Genomic DNA, 26,543 nt, shown 5'->3' on the forward strand with positions numbered 1-26,543 from the left:
GGGCTCCGTGCTAGTCGCCGAACCCGCGGCGCCCAGAAGGCATCACAGCTGTGCCCTCGGGGAGCTTACGTGAAGTTATAAACAAATGCAAATACAATGTAAAGTCAAAAGATGGCCGGTGTTTAAAAGGCGAGGGGCATGGCGCTACGGAAGCCTAGAATACAATATGGCCGGGTAGGGGGCGGTTTCCCAATGGAAACAATATTTGAACTGAAGGCTGAAGAATGAGTAGATGAAAAGAGGAGGAAAGCTTTCAGGTAGAGGGAAACAGCATCTGCGAAGACTCAGCGAAGAGGGACAGAAATACTCGAGGGTGGGGAGGGGCGTTAAAAGGCAGGGCCAGGTCACGTGAGAGGTTTAAAAAAATCTGAGCGTGGGTCACATCCCCCGGTCACTCTTCCCTGCTTTTCCCTTCCACTTCCCTTACTAAAATGTAAGCTCTATTAGGCCGGAGGTTCATTTGGTCTGTTAATTTCTAATGAACAGTGCCCTAATGTAGTAGTTCAAAAATTCTTTGTCGAATGAACTTGAGTCTTAAGTCTGATTGCAATGGGAACGTGCTAATAACAAAGCCTTTACATATTTAAGGGGGTCGCTTGGCTGTATGGAAAAGATAGAAGGATGTAAGGAAATAGGTAGGGAAACAAGCTGTTGGAATTGCCCATGCAAGGCAGGGCTGTATTCTGTCCTGGGGTCACCTCGACAGAGACCTTTGTAGCCACTCTGTCCAAGGTAGCTACTGTTTTAGGTATGTCCAGCACATTTTTGTTTCCGTCTTGGTATTATATGTTTTGTTTCCTTTTTTGTTTGTCCTCCCAACTAGACTGTAAGCTTCATGAAGGTGTCTGTCTTGTTCACAGCTGTGATTTCTGACATCTAGTATGGTAGTGCTCAATAAATATTTGTTGAATGAATTAATGACGTTGGATGATGTTAGTAGAGATAGGAAGAAGTGGATGAATTTTAGAGCGATTTAGTATGGAAAGCTGACAGGATGTGAGCATGAGCTGGCACTCAGAGTTGCCAGAATAGTTACTGGATAGTCTCAAGGTAAAACAAAAAAACTTTTTTAAGGGATGGGAAGTGTGCCTTCATCATTCTGAGTCTTCACCATAACGTGGCTTACTTGTACTGTGGCTGTTTGGGTCGGATTTTCTCTGTGCTTGTCTCTGAGTTCCATGAGGACAGAGCTGGACAGGCTTAGCTTAAATGTGTTGTAACCGATACCTTATGTTTCCTTTTGGCCTTAGGAGAAGAGCAACATGGTTTAAAGAGGGATTATGATCCCCTTTTACATATGAGAAATTGAGGCTCATAGAGGTTGGTGAACCTGCTCAAGGTCCCCCACTGAGGATCTCGTGACACTAGAAATCTGATAGTCCAAACACCTGGCATTGTTGGGAAGGATGGAGCTTCAAGTCCACCTCAGACCTGTGAGCCTATGCTTTGAAAGGACAACCAAACAAGGCATTTTAACAAGTAAGAACTGGCATCCCTGCTTTAGCCATTTGTTTACACTTGGCTTAGCCCTCCATCTTCCACCAAATGTAATGCATGCATGCATCCATTCATTCGTGTCCTTATTAAGTGGTACTGTGCTTCTGAATGCTGCAGGGCAACAGGAGGGAGAGACATGGATAAAATAGAGCCTTGGAACTAAGAGGAAGGCCTCTAGGCTCAGACTTCTTGTATTCAAGTGCTGGCTCCACCACCACTTCCTAACTGTGGCTTCTGCAAGTTGCCTAAGCTCTCTGGGCTTCCATTTCCTGAACTGTCAAAACTGGTGTAATAGAACCTGCCTCACAGGCTTTTAGTAAATACTAAAGGGATAATGCCTAGAAAAGTGATTACTTAGCACCAGGACCAGCTACTTAATTTAAAGGGCAAAGAGAAATGTGGAGCCCCTTGTTCTAAACATAAGAGGGCAACAGCAGAACATTAAACCAAGCACAGGGCCCTCCTAAGCGTGGGACCCTGTGTGATTGTACAGGTTGCATGCTGGTGAAGCTGGTGCTGGCTAACACAGTGCCTGCATGGTGAGTGCTCAATAAATAACTATTAATTTCCTAGGGTCAGATCTCTCAAAAAGTCCAAGATCTATTGGAGGGAAAAGACATTTAACCTCAAAATAACTGCATGAGAGAGAATGTGACACACACTGAGGACACAGTTGGGTTGAGGGCTATTCCAGGATTCACATTTTTTTTTTTATTGGCACCTGAGCTAACATCTGTTGCCAATCTGTTTTTCCTTCTTCTCCCCAAAGCCCCCCGGTACATAGTTGTATATTCTAGTTGTGAGTGCCTGTGGTTGTGCTATGTGAGATGCTGCCTCACCATGACTTGATGAGAGTTGCCATGTCTGCGCCCAGAATCTGAACTGGCGAAACCCTGGGCTGTCAAAGCAGAGCACAAGAACTTAACCACTCGGCCATGGGGCCCGCCCCCGAGGATTCACATTTTAAAAAAGAACATTGACAATCCAGTTTACATGAGCTCCTTTGTCAATGAAGACACTCAGGTGGAATCTGGATGAGAATGGTCAGTTATGGATTGGTTGCCTTTTAGCTTTTGGTGGTTGTAATTACCATGTAAAAGTCATTTCTTCATCAGTGGAAAAGACACAGGATTTTGAGTCAGACGTTTCTTATCTAGCTAATAGTAAGAACCACTGTTGACTGGGCATTTCCTATTTCTTGGACACTGTGTAAAGATGCTTCCCATATATTATTATCTCATTGAATTCCCCCAACAATCTTGGGAGGAGAGTACAATTGTTACCCTAGTTTTCATGGTAAGGAAAACAAGAATCAGAGAGGTCAAGTGATTTTCCCAAAGTCACAGCTGGTAAGTGGCAGAGGCAGGGCTCAAACCCAGCCCTGTCTGGATCCAGGCTCATAAGCCCTAAGCCTTATGCTTTGCCACTGACCAGCTGAGTGCTTTTGGTCAGATTATTTCACTCGCTCTGGTCTCCAGCGACCGCAGAGGGTGGTGAAGTTTGGATGAGGCTCAAGTATGTCAAGCCTTCGGTATGGTAAAGTATGTGAAGCCTCTATTGAAGTGCACAGAGGTTATTCTGGGATTTCCCTTCTCTCCCCTTGAGCTAAACTCTGAGCAATTACAGTTAAACGGTTTTGTCTTTATAGGAGGGAAATGTGGTAAAGACATATAAAGTGCCTACAACGTTGAGAAAGTAGTGAGTGGCACAGGAAGAGACTGCCCAAGACTTGAGGTCCTTGCTCTCCTAGAAAAGTATGTGCTGGGGCCGGCCTGGTGGCATAGTGGTTAAGTTTGCACGCTCCGCTTCAGCAGCCCCGGGGTTCACAGGTTTGGATCCTGGGCACAGACCCAGCACCACTTGTCAAGCCATGCTGTGGTGGCATCCCACATAAAAGAGATGAAGACTGGCACAGATGTTAGCTCAGCGACAACCTTCCTCAAGCAAAAGGATGAGGATTGGCAACAGATGTTAGCTGAGGGCCAAGCTTCCTCACACACACACACACACACACACACACACACAGTATCCTGTTTATAAAAGGCTTAGCACCCATGTGGCAGAAATGAGCCACCATGCTCTTGGTTCTCCCTGATAGTTTTACTTGATGGCAGATATGGAAGGGCAAACTGGTGGGCCTCCGAGTGCAGCATAAAGATAAAGACATAAAGAGTGTCACCTGGATTTCTAACCACAGCTCCTGGAGCCTGAGTGTCCTATAAAATAGGTAAAGGACTTGATTGACAGCAAATGACCCCACCCTACAATGCCTGCAACATCCTGTGGACATTAGAAATCTATGCTACTGTCACTGAGTATCTCTGTGAGCTTAAATTATGTCAGCTGCTGAACCTCTCCTTTGCCTGCTGTATACTCAAATCTCTGATTTGAAAACACCTCAAATCTGGGGTTCTGGTAGCTGTATCTGCCTCGTTCTGAAGCAAATAAGGAATGATTGTAGAATTTGCATGTTTCTATAGCTTTTGTTCACCTTTATGCAGGCAGGGATAATTCTATTGATTTTCCAGCCTATTTATCTTGCCCAAAGGTGGTCAGTAATGGCCGGCATGAATACAGTTGGTGCAAATGTGACCGAATGATCAAGCCTCTTCTCTTTGTGCGGCACCACCGATGCTTCAGCACTGCCCTCCTTTGCCCTAAGGACTGGGAATGGGATGCTGAGAATGGGATGGAATGGCTCACTCACATGTGCTTTCATTTCTTCTTCAGAAGGGAAGGCAAAGACATTTAACAAAACCTTTACGACACTGCAGATTTCTATCTCCCTCCACCCCCATTTTCCACCCTCTGTAGAGTTATAAGGATGCCCTCCATTTCCCTCTTCCCTTCTACTGCTTCCCTCCCCATAACCCCTGTAATCATGCAGTCAATAAAGGCTGGTCTTTTGGGTGCCCTGGAGAGTAGAGGCTACTTCCAGTCTTCTGGTGTCTCCTTGTGAAAAAACCATTTCTGCCTTAGATGGACAGTCTCGTATTTCCTTTGGAATGAAATCCTCATCCTCTTTCTAGGTCTTCTTCATTTCCCATTCCTGAAGTACAGAAAGACAAGAAAAATCAGTTTGTTGAATGTTCTAGTGTGAATTGCAGGATAAAAACATTCCAGTGCATCTAATTATATAAAGAGCACCACTGGGCAGATTAGAGAGCCATGGGTCACAGTCCCACTCCCTCTCTTTCTGTAGCCGTGGGTAAGTCATTTCTCCACAATGGAGCTCGTCTCTAAGGGAGCCCAAATTTCACAAAGTTTGTCTTTCTCAGACAAGGAAACTGAGGCCCAGAAGGAGGGGAGTGGGGACTGCACTGGCTCCAGTGCTATTCCCCAGGACCGGGGGGTGGGGTAGGAGGCTGAGGGGAGAGAAGCCAAAGCAGTTTAGTAAGGAAGGGTGAGGGCAGGCAGCCCACAGGGCTCCATTCCTTCTGCCAGGGCTGTCTAGGAGTTCATCTGAGAGGAATGTGGAAGTCATGGCCAACAGTGAATGACTTTTTACCCATAAATGAGGCATGGGGTTTCCAGCCAGCTGTGAACCAGGGTAGAACGTGACAGTTAGAAAATTCTTGATGGGAGGATTCTCCAATCCCAATCTGCTCCTCGCCCAGTCTTTGCCATGTAAATCACAGTTGTTCAAGGCAATGGCCTAGGCGTCATCCTTGATTCCTTTTCCTCATCCTCCACATCTTCACTGGCAAATCCTTTGGCTCTACCTCCAAAGCCAGCCACTTCATATCACCTCCACTAAACCCTTCTCCTCTCTCATCTAGATTACTACTTCTAACTGGTCTCTCTTGTCCCGTCATCAATTCTCAACAGAGTAGTCAAAATGGTCTTTTAAAAATGTAATTCACATCCAAAAATTGCTTGCTCAAAACTTGCCAATGACTTTCCATTATGTTGGAACAAAATCCAAAGTTCTTCCAGGGGCTTACAAGGATCAAGGAGAAGCAAACTATGACCTGTGGGCCAAATCTGGCTCACTGCACGTTTTTGTACAACCCGTCAGCTAAGAATGGTTTTCACATTTTTTTTTAAAGATTTTATTTTTTCCTTTTTCTCCCCAAAGACCCCCCATACGTAGTTGTATATTTCAGTTGTGGGTCCTTCTAGTTGTGGCATGTGGGACGCTGCCTCAGCGTGGTTTGATGAGCAGTGCCATGTCCGCGCCCAGGATTCAAACCAACGAAACACTGGGCCGCCTGCAGCGGAGTGCGCGAACTCAACCACTCGGCCACGGGGCCAGCCCCACATTTTTAAATGTTTGAAAAAAATTCAAAAGAACAGTAATTTTTCATAACACCTGAAAATTATATAAGATTCAAATCTCAGTGTCCATATAAAGTTTTATGGGGATACAGCCATGTTCATCATTCGTATACATATCGTCTATGGCTACTTTCCTGCTACCATGGCAGAGTTGAGTAGTTGGGGAAGAGACCACGTGATCCATAAAGCTTCAAATATTTGCTATCTGACCCTTTACAGAAAAAGTTTGCTGACATCTGGTCTAGATGATCTGGCCTCTGGCTGGTTACTTCTCTAATCTCACATCCTAATGCTCAGGTATTTGTTTTTTAAGTCCACACTTCTTACGTGCAATTCTGAAATCTAGAAAGCTCTGAAACTAAAATTTTCCTCAAATGTTTTGGCACAAACTCACTTGTGGCAAAATCTGACCTGAGCTGATGTGAGGCTGTTTATAATCTCTCTATTCCACGTGGTGTGAATATTCATGAGCCTTGCTGTAGAATTATTAACATGTTTGCTTACAGAGTACCTCCTGAGAACTTGTTGGGGTTTTTCATCATATATAATATGTACCATATTACCTTTCCAAAATCCCCAAAGTCCTGAAACAGCTGGCCAAGCATTTCAGAGACAGGACTGTGGACCAGTATCATGGAGGGCGGCCTGGACTTGGCATGGGAAGAGGTGGGTGTGCATCCCAGCTCTCGCAATGATGCCCTGTTTAACCGTGGGCAAGTCCCTTTACTCCCTCATCTTCACTTTCCTCACCTATGAAACAGGGCCTTTCCTGTCTCAAGACACACTGTAGATCAGAAACCAGATGACTGCGCTTGTTAGAACTATGTGTTAAGAAAGAGAAAATAACTTCTGAATGAGATTTAAGGATCTTCTCATGAGTTTTACTGCATGTATGTCTTGGCAATTCTCTGCCTTTCTCACTAGCTAATTTTTGGTTCTTGGTGAGGTTTCAGAGAAAGGAGGCTGCCAGTTCTCTGAACTTTGATTAGCTGAGCGATTGCTGTACCTTGGCTTTCTGTAGTACCCGTCCTTGGTTGGAGGTTACGATAGATGGGCTCCTCTTCCTCAGCTCAGAAACACAGTTGACAGGGAGAGGTTGCTCTGGGGCATTGTTTTGGGGTTTATTTGCAGTCTCCTGTTGATAACAAGAAAGAGTTACATCGGCAAGGTCTAGTGCTGGCTACCTACACCATGCCTGCCCGCCAAAGAATGCAAGTAGAATGCCCTCCGCTGACACACCAGCATCGCACAGGGTGAGGGAGGAAGATACTGAGGGCCTTGGAATAAAGGTTATGATGGCTAAAAGTACTAAACTCTCATGATGCACCAGGCATTGCATGCATTAGCTCATCTAGCCTTTCCAAGCCTCTGAAGTATGTACTAATATTAGTCATCCTATTTTACAGAGAAGGAAAATGAGAAGGTCAAGTCACTGCTCAAGGTCACACAGCTGGTGAGTAGGAGAGCTGGCATTCAAACCTACAGCCCTCTCTCTAACCTCTCTCCTGTATTCCTTCTCATTTCCTACACTGCCTTCACCCCTTAAATTTTTCAGATAATTGCTTAGTACCTTACTGGATGTAATTCCTTAAGCATGACGTATTAATAGCTAAGCCTGCAGGGAATTTAGAGAAGACTTCTCTTTATCTCCAGAGGCCATCAAAAGGATCAAAAGTGGAGGGAAAAGTCCTCTGGAATGTGAACATCAGGGCATGCAGGTGGGAGGAGGCGGCTGGAATGAGTGATCCACTTCTAACTCTTTCACCAGCCCTCTGTGACCCTGGGAAGTTGTTTTGTCCCTGGCCCTTAAGCTCTTCACCTGTGAATGAGTTTGGAAACGCCCCATGGAGAGGAAGTGCAGGGGTGGAAGAAACAGCCCTGGCTTCAGAGTCATGGGGTGCGGTCTGATCAGGCAGCGTAAGCTTGGAAAACAACAGTAAGAATACACTTCCCAATGACAACTCACACTTATCAGACCAGTTATTTCATCTCTCTGAGTTTCAATTTCCTTGTCTGAAAGCAGCTGAAACATTTATTCATTCAACAAACATTTATTGCACTCCTACTGTTTTTTAGACTCTGTAAATATAGGCTAGAGACATAACAATAAATAAAAAAGACATGTCCAATTCTTAAAAATACAACCTTGTGGAGGAGACAGATATTGGACAAGTAAAGACACAAACATGTACACACACGTATACATGCTGTGGTTAAATGCTGTGAGGAAGAATAACAGATGGGACCATTGGTAATTTACACTAGCGGTTTCCAACTGGGGGCCATTTTGCCCTCCCGGGGGACATTTGGAAATTTCTGGAGACATTTTTGGTTGTGATAACTAGGGGTGGGGAACTACTGGCATCTAGTGGGTAGAGGCTAGGGATGCTGCTAAACATCCTACAGCGCACACAACAGTCCCCTGTAAAAAAGAATTATCGGCCCCAATAGCCATAGTGCAGAGGCTGAGACACTGATACAGACTGAGGTGAGCAAGGTTCTCCCTGAGGAAGTCTCATTCAAGGTGAGAGTGTCTACCTTGCAGGGTTGCTGGGAGCACTGGAGATAATGGATGCAAAGGCCTGAGGACAGCGCCTGGGACACTCGGGACCCCAGGAGAGGACGTGTGCCATAGGGGCTAAAGCAGGGCTCTGGAGTCAGACTTCCTGGGTTTGGAATCCTGTCTTCCACTTAGCTGAGTGACCTTGAGCAAGTCATGCAACATCTCCGAACCTCAGTTTCCTTGTCTGTCAAATGAGATGGATACCCATAGTCCTACCTCATAGGACTGCTGGGAAGAGTGTGTGAAATAACTCAGGTGAAGATGCTGTACTGGCCCATGGTACCCGGTCAACACAAGGTTGTTATTCTTATTCAACATACGGTAGTTACTATTATCATCGGTAACCCCAAGGCCACTTCTAAGATCACATTGAGGATAAAAAGTCAAGTGGTGGGGCTGCAGTGGAGAGGACACAGGCCAAAGGACTTGCTCCAAGAGTCCCCTTCCTAGCCGTGCCACCTATGTATGGCGTGTCTCCTCTGCTCTTTGGGCCTCAGTTTTCTCATCTGTAGACGAGCATAACTCCTACCCCCAAAGAACGATCATAAAGAGCAGTAGCACATGAGGGGGTTAAGGAGCAGCTGCCCTGGTGCAGAAGGAGGTGGACTCACCCTGCTCTTGTTCTTGCTGCTCACCAAGAGCCCCAGGGCTGGGCCCCCTGCCAGGGACTGCTGCAGGCGCTCCTTCACAGCCACCAGCCGCAGCTCCAGGTCAATCCGGCGCTCCTCCTTCGCGCGACACTGAACTTCCAGGGCGGCCACAGCCTCCTCCAGAACCTTTAACTTTGTGCCTGCGTCCAAAGACATAGATGAGAAACAGCTGAACCTGGCCTGAAGCACCAGGGAGTCTGGCAGGGCCTCAGGCCCTACTCTGCCCCTCCTAGGGGGCCTTTCCAGCTTTCAGTCCTGGTTAAGAGACGGATTTTGGGTCTGAGGTTCCAGCTCCATGCTGGGTTGTGTGGTTTTTACCTGCCCAATACCCATTTCCCCATCTTCTGGTATAGAACCCTGATTTTCCACTGCGAAACCACCTTTCCCCTCTGATTCCCTAGAGTTCCGATGGGGCTGACCTCACTCCTAGTTTAAGGGGTTGACACATAATGTAGATCTGGCCCATAATTGTATCTCATTCTCTGGTCACAGTAATCGATGTAGGGATCAAAGTTGGCCCGATCAGAGTGAATCTTGAGGTGTTTGTGGGGGCCATTGGGAAGAGAAGCTCTTTCTGCTGGGCTGGCTGAGAGGATTGGGTAAGGGCTGGAGCTGTGCAGCCATTGTGCCACCATGAGGGGCAGAAAGTGAAGCCAATGTAAAGGAAGGCAGAAGCAAGAATTAGAGAAATAAGCTTCCTGGTGGCATCATTTAAGTCCCTGGACCTTGCTATACCTGATCGTTCAATTTTCCAATTACATTTTTCTCCTTTTCAGTTCTAAGCCAGTTTAATTTTGGTTTTTGTTACTTGTAATGAAGAGACATAACACAGGGCTTTACACTGACCAGGGGTTCCTACTAGGATTTTGCTGCTTATTCAGTTAAGCCAACAAACCTATAATAGAACCTCCTTTGTGCCAAGAGCTGTGTTGGGTCTTACCAGGTTCAAAAATTAGTTTCATTGTTTGCCCTAAGGGAGGCTGCACTGGAGAGTTTTCTAATAATGGTAGATTCTTTCCATTTGTTTGTTCATTCATTCAGTAAATACTGAGTGCCTGCCTGCTGTGCACCAGGCACTGGTCTGTGCTCTTGAGATATATCAGTGGACAAAACAGGCAAAGATCCTTGCCCTTATGGAGCTTATATTTGTGTGTGTGTGTGTGTAAGAGAGAGAGAGAGAGACAGACAGACAGACAGAGAGAATAAATATAATAATCTAATATGTTACAAAGTGATGTGCTATAGGGAAAAACTGAGCAGGACAAGCAGGGTAGTCAACCTGTTCCAAACCCTGGTTTTGACTCTTATATTGAAACCAAACTGCATTTCTTGGTCTCCCTCCCATTGATTCTGGTCCTTGGCCACACAGAACAAGTCTTATCCTTTAAGCCAGAAATACTCAATCTGAGGCTCGTGGATTCCTAGGCAATCTGTGTCTCCGGGGACACATGAGCTCCTGAAATTGTTTGCAATGTTGTGAATTATGGGTTTTTTCCCCTCTAAGAAAGGGTCCGCAGGTTCCATCAGATTTTCATGGGGTCATGGACCTTGGACATATTCTATGTAAGGACAGGACCTCTGTTCCCTCCAGCATGTGCAGCAACCTGCTGCCAAACTGCAGCTATAGAGAGAACTGACAGGGAACACGGCAGCAAATGGCGTGCAGAGGAGCCCACTGCAGGCAGGGCTCATGGAGGTCATGGCCCTGGATTTCACAAGAGGATCCTTGGTAAGTCTCCCTGTGCACCTGGACCAATGTCTCACACAGTCAGGTGCTCAGCACATATCTGAATGAATGAGTTAATGTGAGGCTCCGAATGATATCTCTTATTTCCTTAATTTTAAGGCACACACTATTTTTCACATTTTAATATTTCTAAAATCAGATCACATCTTACCATATTAAGTGTACACATTTTTGTGATGCTTTTTCATCCCCTTACCCCAAAAGCAATTATTAACTTGATGGCACTTCTATTAGTCAGGAGGGATAATGAGGAGGAGGAGGAGGAGGAAGGGGAAGAGAAGCCCCTCGTCCTGAGTAAGAAACTGGGTGACCTGTCCCAGGGGGAGTGTCAAGGCTGAGTCCCCCATGAGCGCTCAGGACCACACCCACAGAGGTACCTGGACCGCTCCGAATGGCTTCCTTCAGCTCCCTCTTCTCCTGCCTCAGTGCCATCAGCTCCGTCCGGATGGTCTCTTTCTCTTTCTCCAGCTTCTCTTTTTCTACCAGGTACCTCCGGGCATCCTCCTCAGCTCGGTTCTTACCATACTTGTATTGATTGGCACCTGCAGAGAAGTGAGGCAGGAAAAGGCCCTCTGGTAAGGGTACTTGGGTGGCGTTACGTCTTCTCTCTCAGCCTCAACTCCTACATCTATTAAATGAGAATATTTAGATCTATACCCTCAGATACATTTAGTGTGACTCCTCTAAGGAAATAAGGAGCAAAAGGGAGACAGAGCACAGGGACGAGGACCAAGGGCTTTAGAACCAGACAGACCAAGGTCTGCGTTCTCTTTTGCCCTTTGCTGGTTGTGTGACATTAGGCAAAAGTGAATGGTGGTGTTTTGTGCCTTCCCTTTAGGCCTTAGTTTCCTCATTTGTAAATGTGGATATTGATCAGATTTACCTCCTAGCGTTGTGGTAAGGTTTAAATGAGACAATTCATGAAAAGTACTTAGTATAGTACCTGGCAAATAGTAAGTGCTTAATAACTATTAGATAATAATAATAACATAAAACAAATACTGTGATGTATAACACTCTTCGGTTTTAGAAGGGCATATTTTAAAGTTAACTCTCAGGTATATTTAAGACAAGGAGACAGTTACATAGAACTCAGATCTATAGAGAATTGAGACCTTGGGCTGAAGTCAGGCATTGCCCTTTTTAGTACTGGGAAAAGGAATCTCATAGTCTACCATAGGCTCTACACTATGGTGGACAATGACAACAAATAATTATGAAAAAAATGTATCGAGCCTTTACTATGTGCTAGGCCATTTATATGCACTTCCATTTAATCCTTACAAAAACTTACTATTATTAGCTCTATTTTATTGTTGAAGAAGCTGAGGCAGAGAGGTTAGGTCCCATTGATAATGATGGCAGAGCCCAGATTTGAACCCACGTCTAACTCCATGGTCCATGCCACACAATACTGCTCTAGCTGTGGCAAGGCCATTGTCCAACCTCTCAGTGGAAGTTTTATTTATTTTTTTGCTACAGATAGCCCCATACAGTCCTTTGTAAGTTGGTGGGGTGTGGAGTGATTCCCATGATTTACTGATAATTGGGGATCTTCCCTCTCTAGCTCTCCTAACGTTTGCAATGGTCACCCAGTGACCCATGCAAAAATCAGTTCCTGCCACAACTACCCTGCAATTCAAGCCCGATCATAAATAAATCACAGAGGGCAGAAAAGGAGACCCATACCTCCCCCAACTTCCCAGATACACAATTTTGGATTTTATAGACTGGTAAAAAAAATAAAAAAAATGGGTAGACCAACAAAGCATTGTCAACATTCTATTGTATCAGATAAGACCTTAAAAACCCCAACTATCATCTATTATTCCCAATATTTTACAAAATAAACAATATTTTAACATCCTCAGAGTTGGAAGGATACAAGTGCAGAATGAACTAGTCATTTACATTGAATAGATTTAGCTTTATAAAAAGCTTCATGCACTGTGCTTATCTTTCTCATTTCATTGCAGATGAGTGAAAACTTCCTTAGGGACTGAACCAGCAAGTGGAATCACCTTTGGGAGCAGCTACCCTGGTTTGCCTTGATGTGTCAGCACCACGGAGAGCAGCTTATCTCACACCCCCACCCTGTAATACTTAAGTCACTCGAACAGTGGTGAAGAAACAGACTAGTTGTTTCTAATGGGTAAGTTGTAAGGAGCTATAATTTTGTGGGCCTCATAGGATGAGTGATACAATATTTGCTTCAGAACTGTCCAAGCACCTTCCAGAAAAATGTGGGCTTCCATAAGGAGAATAAAAAGGAAAGTTTAGTATCCAAGTTACTAATATAACCAATGCACTAATGTTGTAGTATGTATCATTACTTCATTCCTTTTTATTGCTGAATAATATTCCAGGTGGTTTTAGGGGGAAAGCCTCCATTGTTTCTATGAGAACTCAGCTGTTCATCTTATTAGGGGATCCTTTGTAAGTGATGAATTGATTTTCTCTTCTGCTTTCAAAACTTTATCCTTGTCTTTGGCTTTAGCATTTTGATCATGGTGTGCCTTTTGTGGATCCCTTTGCCTTTATTCTTCTTGAACTTCATGGAGCTTCCTGGATGTGTAAATTAATGTTTTCCAATAAATTTGGCAAGTTTTCAGCCATGATTTCTTTCAATATTTTTTGTGCTCCTTTCTCTCTCCCCTCTCCTTCTGGTGCTCCCTTTATGCATATGTTAGTGCATTTAATGGTGTCCCACATTTCTCTGAGGCTCTGTTCATTTTTCTTCATTCTTTTTTCTCTCTGTTCTTTGGAGTGCATCATCTCTATTGATCTATCTTCAAGTTCACTTACTCTTTCTTCTGCCAGTTCAAATGTACTGTTGAACCCCTCCAGTGGGTTTTTCATTTCAGTTATTGTACTTTTTAGCTTCATGATTTCCATTTGGTTCTTCTTTTTGTAATTTCTGACTCTTTATTGATTTCTCTATTTGATAAGACATATTCATCTTACCTCCTTTTAGTTCTTTAAGCATGGTTTTCTTTGGTTCTTTGAACATATATAAAATGGATGCTTTGAAGTCTTTGTCAAATTCCACATGCAGGCCCTCTCACAGGCAGCTTCCGTTGCCTGCTTTTTCCCCTTTCATGTTTCTGTGCATGTTTCATAATTTTTTGTTGAAAATTGGACATTTTAGATAATATATTGTAGCATCTCTGGATACTGACTTCCCCACCTCCCTCTGGTTGTTTATTTGTTGAGTGACTTAGCAGGCTCTTTTAGTGAAGTCTGTCTTCCCCTGCAGTGTGTAGCCTCTGACATTGCTCCTCAGAGGGTGCACCCTGGGAGGACTGTGTCTTAGCAGGGCTCTCTCTGACTCTCTCCCTGATTCTCTGTTAGTATCATGCCCAGCTGTTAGGCTCCACTAATTGTCAGCTGATTGCTCCTTGTTTTTGACAATGCCCTGGGGCATCAATTGCTCCACAGTCTGATCCAATTAAATTCAGCCCCTTTGTAGGGTAGTTTTAAAGGTCCATTATTTGAGATCAGTCTTTGTTCTCACCCCGGGAGGGTTCTTCTTAGCTGTCTCTTTCTCTGATTCTCTCTGATGAACTAGCTGGCCTACAGTTTAGTTTATTGCTCCCATGGAGCTACTGGCTTCCTTACTTGGTTACCAGTAAATCTACATTGTTTTTGACAGCACCCTTGGGCTTGAACTTCTCCACACTCTGTTCCAACTAAAGTCAGTTCTTTTGAGGAAGAGCTTTGGAGTTCTCTGTTCTTATGGCCTGCCTCTCACCCTGGGCAAAATCTCTGAGTCACTGTTCTGGATCTAGGGGTGGGAACAATGGCCTGCTTCTCTCGGAATGACATGCCTGCTTTATAAACAAGGTGTTGGGTGGGGGTAGCAACCTCTGGTCTTCTTGGCTCACGTCCCCCAGTGTTGAACCTCTGCCCCAGGAGTGAGCTGGGGTGAGGGCAACTGGGGCCCCTGTATTCTTGGCCTGCTCCACCTGGGAAAAGCCTCTCCCCTATGACTGGGGTCTGGGTAGAAGAAGGGAGCTCCCTACCTCTTGGCTGCACTCACCGGGAGTTTACAGCCACTGAGTCATGATGGAGCCAGGGGTAGTGAGAAATGCTGGTGGCCTGCCCCTAGTGGGGAGATACTGTAGCCCTCGTCTGGTAGCTTGGGGAGAAAGAACCCCATTTTCTTGTCCACACCTACCGAGAGTGGAGATTCTGTCACACTGAGTTGGGAAAAGCATAAAGAAGTGGGTTATGGCTCAAACGTCACAAACTCTCACTGTTCTTGCTGAGACTTAGTAAATTTTCTAGAATAAGTCTTTCTTCATTTGCTGTATGCCCTTAGGACAATTCCAGAGACTTTAGATGATTACTTGTTTTAATAATTTTCACCAGTTATGGTTGTTCCGCTGGGAGTGGGTCTGTGGAGCTTCTCACACCCCATTTTTCTCAGAAATCCGCTTGCCACCACGATTTTTGCTTTCTGGTATTCATGACCTTTGTAGTCTCCTCCCACACTAGATAGGGCTGACCTGTGCTGCCATGAGGACATCCCCGAAATGAGAGTGTGACTTCCAAAGCTAGATCACAAAAACACTGCGGCTTCTGCCCTGTTATTCCCTCCTGGGTCACGTGCTCTGGGGAAAGCCAGCTGTCTCGTCATGAGGGCAAGCAGCCCAATGGAGAGGTCCCCATGGCGAGAAACTGAGGCCTCCTTGCCACAACCAGCACAAGCTCAGCAGACGTGAGTGAGCCATCTTGCCTCAACCAGCACAGACTCAGCAGACGTGAGTGAGCCATCCTGCCACAACCAGCACAGACTCAGCAGACGTGAGTGAGCCATCCTGCCTCAACCAGCACAGACTCAGCAGACGTGAGTGAGCCATCTTGCCTCAACCAGCACAGACTCAGCAGACGTGAGTGAGCCATCCTGCCTCAACCAGCACAGACTCAGCAGACGTGAGTGAGCCATCTTGCCTCAACCAGCACAGACTCAGCAGACGTGAGGGAGCCATCTTGCCACAACCAGCACAGACTCAGCAGACGTGAGTGAGCCATCTTGCCTCAACCAGCACAGACTCAGCAGACGTGAGTGAGCCATCCTGCCTCAACCAGCACAGACTCAGCAGATGTGAGTGAGCCGTCCTGGGAGCAGATCCTCCAGCACGTCAGGCCCTCAGACGACTTCAGGTGACGGGCTCACGTGTTGACTGCAGCCTGATCAAAGACACCAGGCCAGAACTACCTAACTAAGTCACTCTGTGGTTCCTGACCCATGGAAACTGTGTGACATAATACATGTTCATTTTTTGAGCTGTTACATTTTGGGTAATTTGTTATGTAGCAATAGGACATTAATACATGCTCTTGAGTAAGACCTTTCTCTTTTATGTTTTTCAGTTTCTTCATCCGAAAAACACTGCTGGACTAGATCCATGATTTCACACTGCCCTGCAAGGAGCCCTACGATGCCACAGTGATGGCCCACAGGCTACTGTACGGTGCAAAGGGGAGGTCAGGTGGGCGTCCTGACTCCAATCAGAGCAGCTCCACTTTTCTCTCTCTCATAAACTGGGCTGCAGTATAAGACTGGATTAGGAGAAAGGGTCTGTCTTTGGTTATCTTTGTTGTTAGATTTTTTTTTCTTTTGACATTTTCTGATTTCTTTAATCTTACATGCTTATTTCCGTTTAGTTTTCCCTTTTAAAATGGGCATTCTCTAAGGCCCTGTAGTTCCAGTGCCCGTGAGAATGGAGGGCAGGGAATGTTTCACAACAACCCTCTAATTGTTCGGAGGGGAAGCTCAGACCTGGAAGAAGGGACTTTTCCAAAGTTACATAGCAATTGAGTGATCACGTGAGGAATGGGATGCAGGTCTCCTGACCCCCAGAAGAGATTATCTGTACGAATGAAATGGAGCTATAGTAAAGAAAAGTGTTTTAAAAAATAAATCTTCAAAAAGCAAGGAGAAGTTGACTTTATTCAGGTACCTGGGGAAGAAAGTTAAAGCAACGAATAAAAGACTCTTGGAACATGCTGTCCTGCAGGAAGCTGGCTTGCTCATAAAGATAAATGAATGGGAGCAGAAATTAGTGTTGGAAGTGGAACAGAGCTCGCCACAGAGTTGTCTGGCATGCTTGGTCATTATCGTGAATGTGTCAATCAGGCAGTTCCCCGAGCCCCTCTGGGGTGCTGGGCAGAGCTCAGGCTGGGACACACAGGGGAGCCGCGCCTTGCAGGGGACCTGCCTCAAGGGTATTTGGAGGGGTTCAGTTCTCCACTTATTATGCCAGATCAGAAACTATAAATTGCTAGCCTCTGGAACAGGCACAGCTTGAAGATGATATATGTATATCTCCTAACTCAGCATTAAAATTTTTAATAGCTGCTAATATTAAAAAATATGTGGATTTCACATAAAGTCTAGATTTCTGGTCTCTTTTGAATAACTGGCAAATCTGGGCTGGCATTGCTGTGTGGGGGGCCATCGGCTGGAGCTGAGTGGCAGCCGCCCCTATAGTTGGGGCCTGAGCACTCCAGTTTCCTGCATTACCCTATCCTACCTCCTGTCGTTTGCCCTCTGAGGCCACATGCTAGCTGCCCTTTATCACAGTGCTCGTGCTGTGATTTTTCTTATGGTAGAGTATTTTCTTATACCTTATTTCACTCATTTATTTACCCACCTGACTCCTGGAGGAATCTGATTTTGAGACCCACCCCATGGACTGTTTCCTCCCTTCCTCCCTCCCACATAGAACTCACTGGAGGCATGGCGCTTAACCTTGACCTGTGGGTCCACCCGATGGGACTTCTCACTGCAGGAGGAAGCATGGCGCTTCACCTGGGCCCCAGTGGGACGCTCGGGCTCCTCATCCTGGGTGGGAGATGGAAGAAGGTGAAGAGCAGGCAGGCTTACTCATCAGTGCAGGGTGTATTCTGGTCCTTGCTCGGGAGCTGAGCACTACAGGACCCCTGAGCTCTTGGCCTTACACTTTAGACTCACGCGGCTCTCAGCGGTTGATAAACCCCTTTCACAACAATGTATCACTTGATCCTCAGACCTTCCTTTGGAGGGCAGCAGAAGGCAACCCTAAACTGGAGTGTCTGCTGAGAGGGAAATTAGGAGGTCTCAAAAGACTGCGGGTGACCATATTTGATTTACCACAGATATTTCTGTCCTCACATCATTTGGAATCATCCTTCAGATTTTCTGAATTGCTAATATGGAGTCTTCAGTTAAAAGAGAAGTCATGGATGATTTCAGCCATTGGGAGAAGGGACATAAGACAACGGACTGGCTATACATTTGTGCGTCAACAATACTAAGAACACTCAAAATCCTGTCAAAGCGCAGGAAACCATGAGTGGAATATGATACTAATGTAATATAATAATGATATTGATAACAACAGTGTTATTGTTGTGAGACCTTCCAAAGTTCAGGTACTGTGCTAAGTCCTCTCCATAAAGTATTTCATTTAGTTCTTGCAATAGTCCTATCAGGTAGGTTTTATCATATCCATGTGGAGCCAGGAAGTGAGGACCAGAGAAGTGAAGCCCAAGGTAACTCAGATGAAGCCCTGAGTCCAAAGTTCACGTCCTTAAGCACTAAGCTGTCTTGCTACTAAGCTCTGCAACTGAGAAAAATCTCAAGCTGCAGCCACTGGTTCATCTGAGTCTGATGAAAGACTGTGTAAACAGAAGAAGGATGGCTGGAGAAGTTTCTAGAAAAGGGAGTCCTAGCGGTGAGAGCTCAGAGTGTCATCCAGCACTGTCCAAGGCAGGGGTCCTGGCCTGCAGACATGTCTACTTTCCTTGGCAGCTTGATTCTCTCTCTCTCTCTTAGCTGTGGGGCCTGACTCACCTACCAGCATCTGATCAGAATGTGGTTCTCTGGCCCTCCCATGGGAGGAGAAGGCACAGGACATGCTTCCGGGAGCAGTCTGGGTTGTGTGATGGCTACAGAGGCTTCATTGTACATTAATAAGCTGGCATGTCCTTGGTTTAGTGAGCAAGACAGGGAGACTCTGTCCTGGGAGCTGAAGCCCAGACTGTGGATGCCACCAGGGTAAGGCCTATGGGGGTGGTCACCCAGCTGGCATCCCCCAGACACCACTGAATCAGCAGCATCAGGTCACAGAGCAGTAAACAGGGGTGGGGAGCCCAGTAGTTTGCTCAAACTAGAGCAGTGCTTTGAGCTTGCAGAGCCCTTTCTTTTTCCTGATCTGAGGATCTTTCCACTGCACCACCCAGCCTCCTGTGCCAGGGAGTCCTCGTCCTGAGCCACAGTCTGTGACAAACAGCACCTTCTAGCTGCTGGTTAAAAATGATCTCTCTTAGGCAAAGGAGAAAAGGAGTGGTGAGGGAGAGCTAAGAAGTGCCCTTTGCCACATGCCTGGGCAGTCCCAAGTGACCGTACCTGCATCTTTTCATAAGGAACATCATCGTAGACACGGGGCTCAGGCCATTGATCCTGGCAGGATCTTGCATATCTAGAAAATACAAGGTACAATGATGATGACAATGATGATGACGCTTGGCAGCTTACAGTGCTTTCCTGTCCACTCTCTCATTTGATTCTGGCAGCAGGTCAGAAGGTTAGTAATAGCAGCCATGCCAGGCAGCATTGGGCCACTGCTGTGTTAAGGGCTTCATAGGCAGGGAGCCACGTGATTCTCACAACAGCCCCTGGGCTGGTAATTCATCACCTCATTCTGTAAGTGAGAAAACAGAGGATCCAAGCTGGCAAGCAACCAGCCCAAGCTGTTGGTCATGACAGAGCTGTGACTTGAACCTGGCTCTTCTGATGCCGAATTCCAGGTACCAGCCCCATGCCCGCCTGGATGCTCAAAGGTGTGAGAACCAAGATTCTGTGGCATGAGAGCAGAGCCCAGGCCATGATGCAAAAGGGCTTCTCCACTTTTGCTCATTCCATCCACAGCGTCCCTCGACCGTGGGCTACCTCCTTTAGTCAGCCCACTCCTGCCTGCCGGAAGAGGAGGGCGCCCACTCCGACTTTCCAAGGAAGCAGTCTTCCTCAGCCCTTCCTCCCTCTCTCCCAGTGTCCAGGGTTGGACTTGGGGCCTCTGAGAGGGTGCCAAGACAGGAAAGGCCGCGGGCAGCTGCGGGCTGTGGGGTGCTGACCCTTACAGGAAGGAGTTGCGGCCCGCGCTGACGATGCTGGTCAAGGTTTCCACGTCCACATAGTCATAGTGCAGTGCCTCGGGAGTGACTTTGGAGCCCATCTCCACCAGCAGCAGCCCGAGCCAGCGGCCCATGTCCTCTGAGCAGCTTGCCTGAGGGAGAGGAGGCACAGCCATGTTCACAAGACTGTCGGGTCTCTGTCTACCTACTCGCTTCAGCCAAACCCGTATATACCTGTTATGCAGCCACTCCTGAGGGATCCGAGAAGAACACGCATCGAAATCCAAGTGGCTCTTGCCTTCCCTCTATTCAGGTTTCTGCTCTACCACCACCTCCTCAGAGAAGCCCTCTCTGACCACCTCTCTAAGACACACACCATCCCTCACTATCCTCAGAGCCTTCCCCACCATTCAGAGGTGAAAACAACACTTCGATGTTCCTTGAATTTTTTAAAAAATATTTTAATTTTTATTAGAGGAGGGTATTTCTCACATAATCCAATCAGTGTTTTCTCCTGAATTATAATTGCCAATTATTTATAGTATTGTATACAGGAAAATCTCCAAGAAGTTGCTGGTCAACTAAACACATATTTATGTTAGTTCTCATTTAAAGAGCATTATTATAAAATCAACTTAGCATGAAAATGCTAAACTGGAATAAAGGAAGCACATTTTTTGCCAGAAAGCTCTGTGAATAACTTAAGAGAAAGAAGAGATTCGACTGCCAAATATGAAAAATAAAAGTGAGAGCCAGGGGCTGGCCCAGTGGCGCAGCGGTTAAGTTTGCACGTTCCGCTTTGGCGGCCTGGGGTTCGCAGGTTCGGATCCTGGGTGTGGACATGGCACCGCTTGGCAAGCCATGCTGTGGCAGGCGTCCCACATATAAAGTAGAGGAAGATGGGCACGGATGTTAGCTCAGGGTGAGTCTTCCTCAGCAAAAAGAGGAGGTTTGCCAGTAGTTAGCTCAGGGCTAATCTTCCTCAAAAAAAAAAAAAAAAGAAAAGAAAAGAAAAAAAAACTGAAAGCCAGTCTTGATGGCCTAGTAGTTAAAGTTCGGCTAGCTCTGCTTTGGTGGCCCAGGTTTGGTTTCCGGATGTGGAACCACACCACCCATCTGTCAGTGGCCATTCTGTGGCCGCAACTCACACAGAAGAACTAGAAGGACCTACAGCTAGAATATACAACTGTGTACTGGGGCTTTGGGGAGGAAAAAAAAGAGAGAGGAAGATTGGCAACAGATGTTAGCTCAGGGTGAATCTTTCCCAACAATAAATAAATAAATAAATAAATAAATAAAAGAGAGTCACAGAGGCAATATTTCTTGAAATTTAAGAACTGACTGAGGCAGTGGGAACTGAGCAAAGAAAACAAGACCAAGAGGCCACTGACCCTCTGTGGGGCCTTGGACAAGCACCTGGATGCCCAGGCCTCAGTTTCCTTATCTGTAATGTGAGGGGGTAGTTATTTAAGTTTTCCACCAGTGTTAATGTTTTAAATTCAAAATAGCTGGAGGATTGACACGTAGAGGGATTCAACCTGTCCTGCCTGACCTGAGAGAGGAGGGCTAGGGCCACTGGGGAACGACGACAAAGAATGGGTAAAATGAAATCACGTTTTCATTCAGCCATTTGTTCAACAAATACTAACTGAGCCCTTAATTGTGCCAGACATCAGATTGGGTTCTGGAAAAACAAAAGTATACAGAACAGGCATGGTTACTGCCTCTGCCTTCATGATTTTGACTCAATAAGGAGAGAATCTTTCTAAACATTGAGCCGCTCGATGGGAGGGGCAGGCTAGCTGGAAGGGCAGTGGTTTGTTTATCTGAGGTGGACAGCCACTCACGGAAAGGTTTCAGAGGGGACTCCAGAATCAGATCTGGGTTAGATCAGACTAGATGCCTTTCAGGATGGGATTTTAAGAGAAGGGAGAGGAAACAAACCTTGGGTCTAGGGTTGCCAGATTTAGCAAATAAAAATGCAGAATGCTCTGTTTAATTAGAATTTTAGATAAACAATGAATAACTTTTCAGTATAGCTATGTCCCAAATATTACATGGGATATATTTATATTAAAAACATTATTCGTTGTTTATCTGAAATCCAAATTTAAGTGGGTGTCCCATATTTTAACTGGCAAACCTACTTGACCACGTGGCAGCAGCTGGCTTCCTTTCCCTTCTTCCTCAGTCCTGGTAATGTCAGCAGCCAGGTCCCAAGACAAAAGCCAAGGCCCATGCCCCAGCTCCTCTCAGCTCCCACCACTGGGGACCGCCTGGGTTCTCTCCTCTCACCTCCAGAATGGCCACCTCTTGCCGGTTGCGCAGAATCCTGAAGGCAAATGGGTGTCTGGGCCCAAAGCCTGGGGCCACCTCACAGCCACGGAGGGCGATGGCATTCATGTGGGTCCGCAGGTCAGTGCGGTCCTTGTGGAAATACAGAGTGTTGCACTTCAGGCGGCACCAGCGTTCCTTCCAGCCCTGGTTCACCAGCACGTTCAGATAACCTAGGAGAGCGAGACCAGCAGTGTGACCTCCCGACAGCCCAGCCCCGGGGCAACCCACAGTGGAGGAGGCAAGTCAAGGTGCTTGGGTCTACACCCCGGGGACAAAGCGCCTGGACAACCCTTGTCCTAACTCCAGCTGGAAACGCCTTCTGGGTCCCCGATAGCCCACTCTCCCCAGGTTGTGATCTCAGGCATCCTCTTCTCTTTGTTTCAGTTTCCTATCTCAGAAATGGGGACTGACAATCACATTTGTATATCGCTGCACTGCCTGTGGACCATGCCAAGCTTGATGAAAAGGGCAGGAACTACTACAGAGAATGAATAACACAGCTCTCCCTCTTGCCTTTCCTCTCCCTATCAAACTATTACTGAAAGACAGAAAGTAATGGATGATGCTGACACCTGGTGGCAGCATGTGGCAACAAAAACAGCAAGCCAAGATAAAGAATTAGAAAACAAGCAAGGCACAGGCTCCAAATTTAAAATATCTAAAATATATGATTTCCTGTTGGGTTCCAGTACACGCAACACTGCATTTGGTTGAACAGAATAATAATGTTTTCCCTTCTAAACCACTTTTAGCTCACATTGAATGTATTTATAATAAAAAATACTTAAATGTTTTTATCTAAGAAATTTCCTTGTAAGACTGGCTCGTAACTTACACACCTGGCATGTTATGAGCCGGGAAATAAGATACTCTCTTCGTCGTCTTCTTCTTCTTCCTTTTTTTTTTGCTGAGGAAGATTTGCCCCGAGCTAACATCTGTGCCAATCTTCCTCTATGTCACATGTGGGTTACTGCCACAATCTGGCTGCTGACAAGTAGTGTATGTCTGCACCCGGGAACTGAACCCGGGCTGCCAAAGCAGAGCACACTGAACTTAACTAGTAGGCCATGGGGCCAGCTCCGTACTCTCCTCTTTTTATAGTGGAGGAAACTGAGGCCTAGAGGACAGTGACTGTGCTAAGGTCACAGGAAGCACAGAAATATGGGAGTCAGTTGGCTTTTCCTTCTGCTGAGCGTCAGGGCCTCGTGGGAGAGAAGTGATAGAAGGGCATGGATTGTTGATGGGGTAGGATTAGCCATCCAGTAGGAGGAGCCTTTCCTCTGCCTTGGTGTCAGGTGGATGAGGGAGGGTCTCCTGGCTTAGCCCCAGAGCTCCCCATCCACTGGGTCTGAATTCTCCTCCGCCGCATGCCTGGTACCCACCACAGCACGGAACCTCCTCGGCGGAGGGCGTCTGCAGGTCCTCAGCCAGCGCCTTCTTCTTGGAGAAGCTGATGATACGGGTGATCTTGCGGCCTGCAGCCCTGCTCATTGAGCCCTTCAGCTCTGCCAGGCTGCTCTTCTTCCCTTTGCCTGTTGCCATGGAGATGGGTCAGGGGGAGGGAGGGAGACCCAAGTCCCAGATCCACTCATCTAAGCCTTCCCTGTGGCCCTTTCAGCCTGCACACAGAGCCTGGCCCATGTCTCCAGTGCGGTCAGGATCTGTTCTGTACTGTGCGCCTGTGGCAAGGCCCCTCCCGGCTCTGGCATCCTCGGGCCTGAGCCCCCAGAGGTACCTACCATGTTCACAGGCCTCCCGGCGGCCGAGGGAGGAACAGCTGTCGCCCATGCCCAGGCTGTCGGAGTCTGAGGTCTGCTTCTCTTGGGACAGCCTCTGGGGAGGGACACAGATGGCCTGGCATCAGAGGGCACACTCAGAAGTCTCCCTTTGTTGGTTCAGTCTCCCCCTGACCCCTGCACATGGGCGTTAGCTAACAAATATTTGTCAGCAACTATCATGTGCCTGATACCACACTGGGTATGGGGAGGACAGTCATGACTTAGGATGGTTGTGTCTTTGAGTTACATTCTATCTGGGGAGCGAGGCAATTAATTACAACACATTGAGATTAATGTCCTAAGAGCTGGACCACATTCGGCAGGTGATAGGGCGCTGGGAAGGTATTTAAGTGGGATACTAACGTAATGTGACTGGTTTAGGGAGTTGTCTCCAGTGGTGTCACTGGGGACAGACAAGAGGGAGCAAGACTGGAAGCGAAAGAGCCACTTACGAGAGTGTCATGTGGGCCAGAGGGGACTCAGTAAGGAGGTGAGCCAAGGTGACAGTGAGGATGGAGGGAAAGGAAGAGCTGGTATTTTCAAAATCGTCATGAAAGGACTTGGTGGCCAATTAATAAGAGTGGTGAGAAGAGAGGAGTCCATTACAGTCCTATCTTGGGGGAAAGGATGGTAAAGACACACACACCATGGTAAGAACTTTATTGCCAGTCAACGTTATTTTTACTCATCATGCCAACTCTGGAGCAAAGCTGGAGCAATTCATTCATCCATCCATTCAAACAGGGTCAACTAAGTTCCTACTAGCTACTCTGGGAGGCGGCTCGGAGCAGTCAGATGGACCTTGGACGAAATCCTATCTCCAGTAGCACCTGTTAGCGGCAGGAATGTGGGAAAATCCTTTCATCTCCCCCAGGCTCGGTATTCTCACCTGAGTTACACTCATTTCAGCGGACTGCTGTGAGGCACCAGAGAGCCCAAGGGAAATTGCAAGGCCAACAAACTATTATTTCTACCACTGGTGTGGTGTGCTGCCATCTCACTTTAAGAAGTTAAACTGTGCCAGCCAGACTCGGGACTGGATTAAAATGACACTCACCCACTTAAAAAGGCAGAATTACAGAGCTCTGAGGCCCCTAAACCTTTCCTGCTAAAGACACCCCAAGGCCAGGCTCAGAGATGCTTTGCTATAAGCATAGGAATGGGGGCACGGAGGATAGCAGAGGGCGTGTGCTCCCCTCAATTCCCAAAGGCTGGAAGACTGGCAACTGCCAGACAGGGGACAGACTGTCAAAAGTATAAAGAATCACCCCTGTAAATTGTGAAACGCCACTTATGGTTCTATTTGTTCTGCCACAGGTGGTAAGTTTTTCATCAAGATAGGAAGCAAATACAAAGAAACACTGTGAACACTTTGGAATTGACTTAATGATGATGGCACTTGAATCACACGATTCCACGGACAGACAGGCCCACCACTCCCACCTCCCCACTCCCACTCCCCTCCAAAAATGCCACCCTCAACATTTTAGCTACCCTCCCCCTATACGCTCAACCACAGGAAAGCTCATCCCTATAAGCTTGTCTCTTCTTTCTCTACACACCCTCAAACTGCACCATGGATGCACCCGTGGGTGTGTACACTCATGCTCACACTCACACACTCACACTCTCACTCAGAAACATGCACACCCCAACCTTGCTTTCCTTTAGGCGCCACTGACAGCAAAGGCTGAGTGAGGACAGGGCTGAGCTCCTCCAGCATCCTCCTAGGCACGAGAGTCCCCACCCTCCTCGCCTACTGACTGTCTATTGACCCCTTCCCTTGCAGCTCCTGTCCCTTGGCCCACCTCTGCCCCAGTGAAATCTTGCCCATTCTTTAAGGCTCTACGTAGGTGCCATCTTCCCTAATGCCCTCATCCCTCCGGCTAGCCTGAGCTCCCATCCCCCTCACTACCGCTTTCCAGGACCACTCCAAGAGAGCTGACAAGCTCCCCCTTCTCTCAGAGCCCAGCCACACTGGTCTCTTTCCATGCCATGCTTCCTCCTGCTCCAGGGCCTGTGCCCTCTGCTTGGAACTCCTTTCCCCTCTCTTTTCTTGCTAGTTTTTCACCCTCATCTGAAATGTACTCCCTCAGGGAAGCCTTCCCTGACCCCAAGACAAGAGCAGGTGCCCTGGTATATGCTCCCAGGTTACCTGGTACTTTTCCCTCTCAGCACTTACACAGCTTGGCATTTCTAAATCTGTGTGACAATTTGATTCATGTCGACTCCAACTCTCCCCTGGGAGGGCTGGGCGTGGGTCTGTTTCTGCTAGGATTGCACCCCAGTGCTGGGGACAGTGCTTGGTGCACAGCAGATGCTCCCAATGACCCACTGAGTGGAGCTCAGGAGGACCCCCTTGAGAGGTGGGCTGGCAGAGTCATCAAGAGCCAGGCTGCCTGGGCGTAAGTCCTAGCTCTGTTTCTTATTAACTATGTGACTTTGGGTAAACCTCTCTGTGCCTCAGCTCCTCATCTGAAAAATGTAATTCATAAAAGAATTGTTGCAGAAATTAATTTAAGTAATACATGTAAAGCATATGGAACAATGCTGGCCACACAGTCATATTCTGT

The 26,543-nt window shown here is 46.9% G+C and overlaps 1 protein-coding gene and 1 long non-coding RNA gene across 7 annotated transcripts in view; one reads left to right on the forward strand and one right to left on the reverse strand.

Annotated features, from left to right (window-relative positions):
* The first annotated feature begins 16 nt into the window (after positions 1–16).
* Positions 17–17,132, forward strand: LOC102148841 (uncharacterized). Of its 2 annotated transcripts, none has more exons than XR_002799590.2 (5): positions 17–257; positions 1,251–1,479; positions 7,182–7,228; positions 12,712–12,887; positions 16,112–17,132. It is a non-coding gene; the product is annotated as an uncharacterized lncRNA (long non-coding RNA). The 2 variants fall into 2 exon arrangements; XR_011425040.1 differs by having other exon boundaries at positions 36–174.
* AFAP1L1 (actin filament associated protein 1 like 1) overlaps positions 4,188–26,543 on the reverse strand; it is a 61,483-nt gene continuing 39,127 nt past the window's right edge. For all 5 annotated transcript variants that reach the window (XM_023617456.2, XM_070233033.1, XM_070233031.1 and 2 more), the window contains 10 exons: positions 23,932–24,025; positions 23,575–23,724; positions 22,151–22,362; positions 19,862–20,007; positions 19,131–19,203; positions 17,474–17,585; positions 11,113–11,277; positions 8,950–9,128; positions 6,782–6,910; positions 4,188–4,546 (listed from right to left, as the gene is read on the reverse strand). In XM_023617456.2, coding sequence (XP_023473224.1) covers positions 4,523–4,546; positions 6,782–6,910; positions 8,950–9,128; positions 11,113–11,277; positions 17,474–17,585; positions 19,131–19,203; positions 19,862–20,007; positions 22,151–22,362; positions 23,575–23,724; positions 23,932–24,025 — 1,284 coding nt within the window. In that variant the 3' untranslated portion in view covers positions 4,188–4,522. The remainder of the gene's footprint in view (positions 4,547–6,781; positions 6,911–8,949; positions 9,129–11,112; positions 11,278–17,473; positions 17,586–19,130; positions 19,204–19,861; positions 20,008–22,150; positions 22,363–23,574; positions 23,725–23,931; positions 24,026–26,543) is intronic.

Source organism: Equus caballus, chromosome 14 (assembly GCF_041296265.1).
Source record: "Equus caballus isolate H_3958 breed thoroughbred chromosome 14, TB-T2T, whole genome shotgun sequence".
In the NCBI taxonomy this organism is placed as follows: domain Eukaryota; kingdom Metazoa; phylum Chordata; class Mammalia; order Perissodactyla; family Equidae; genus Equus; species Equus caballus.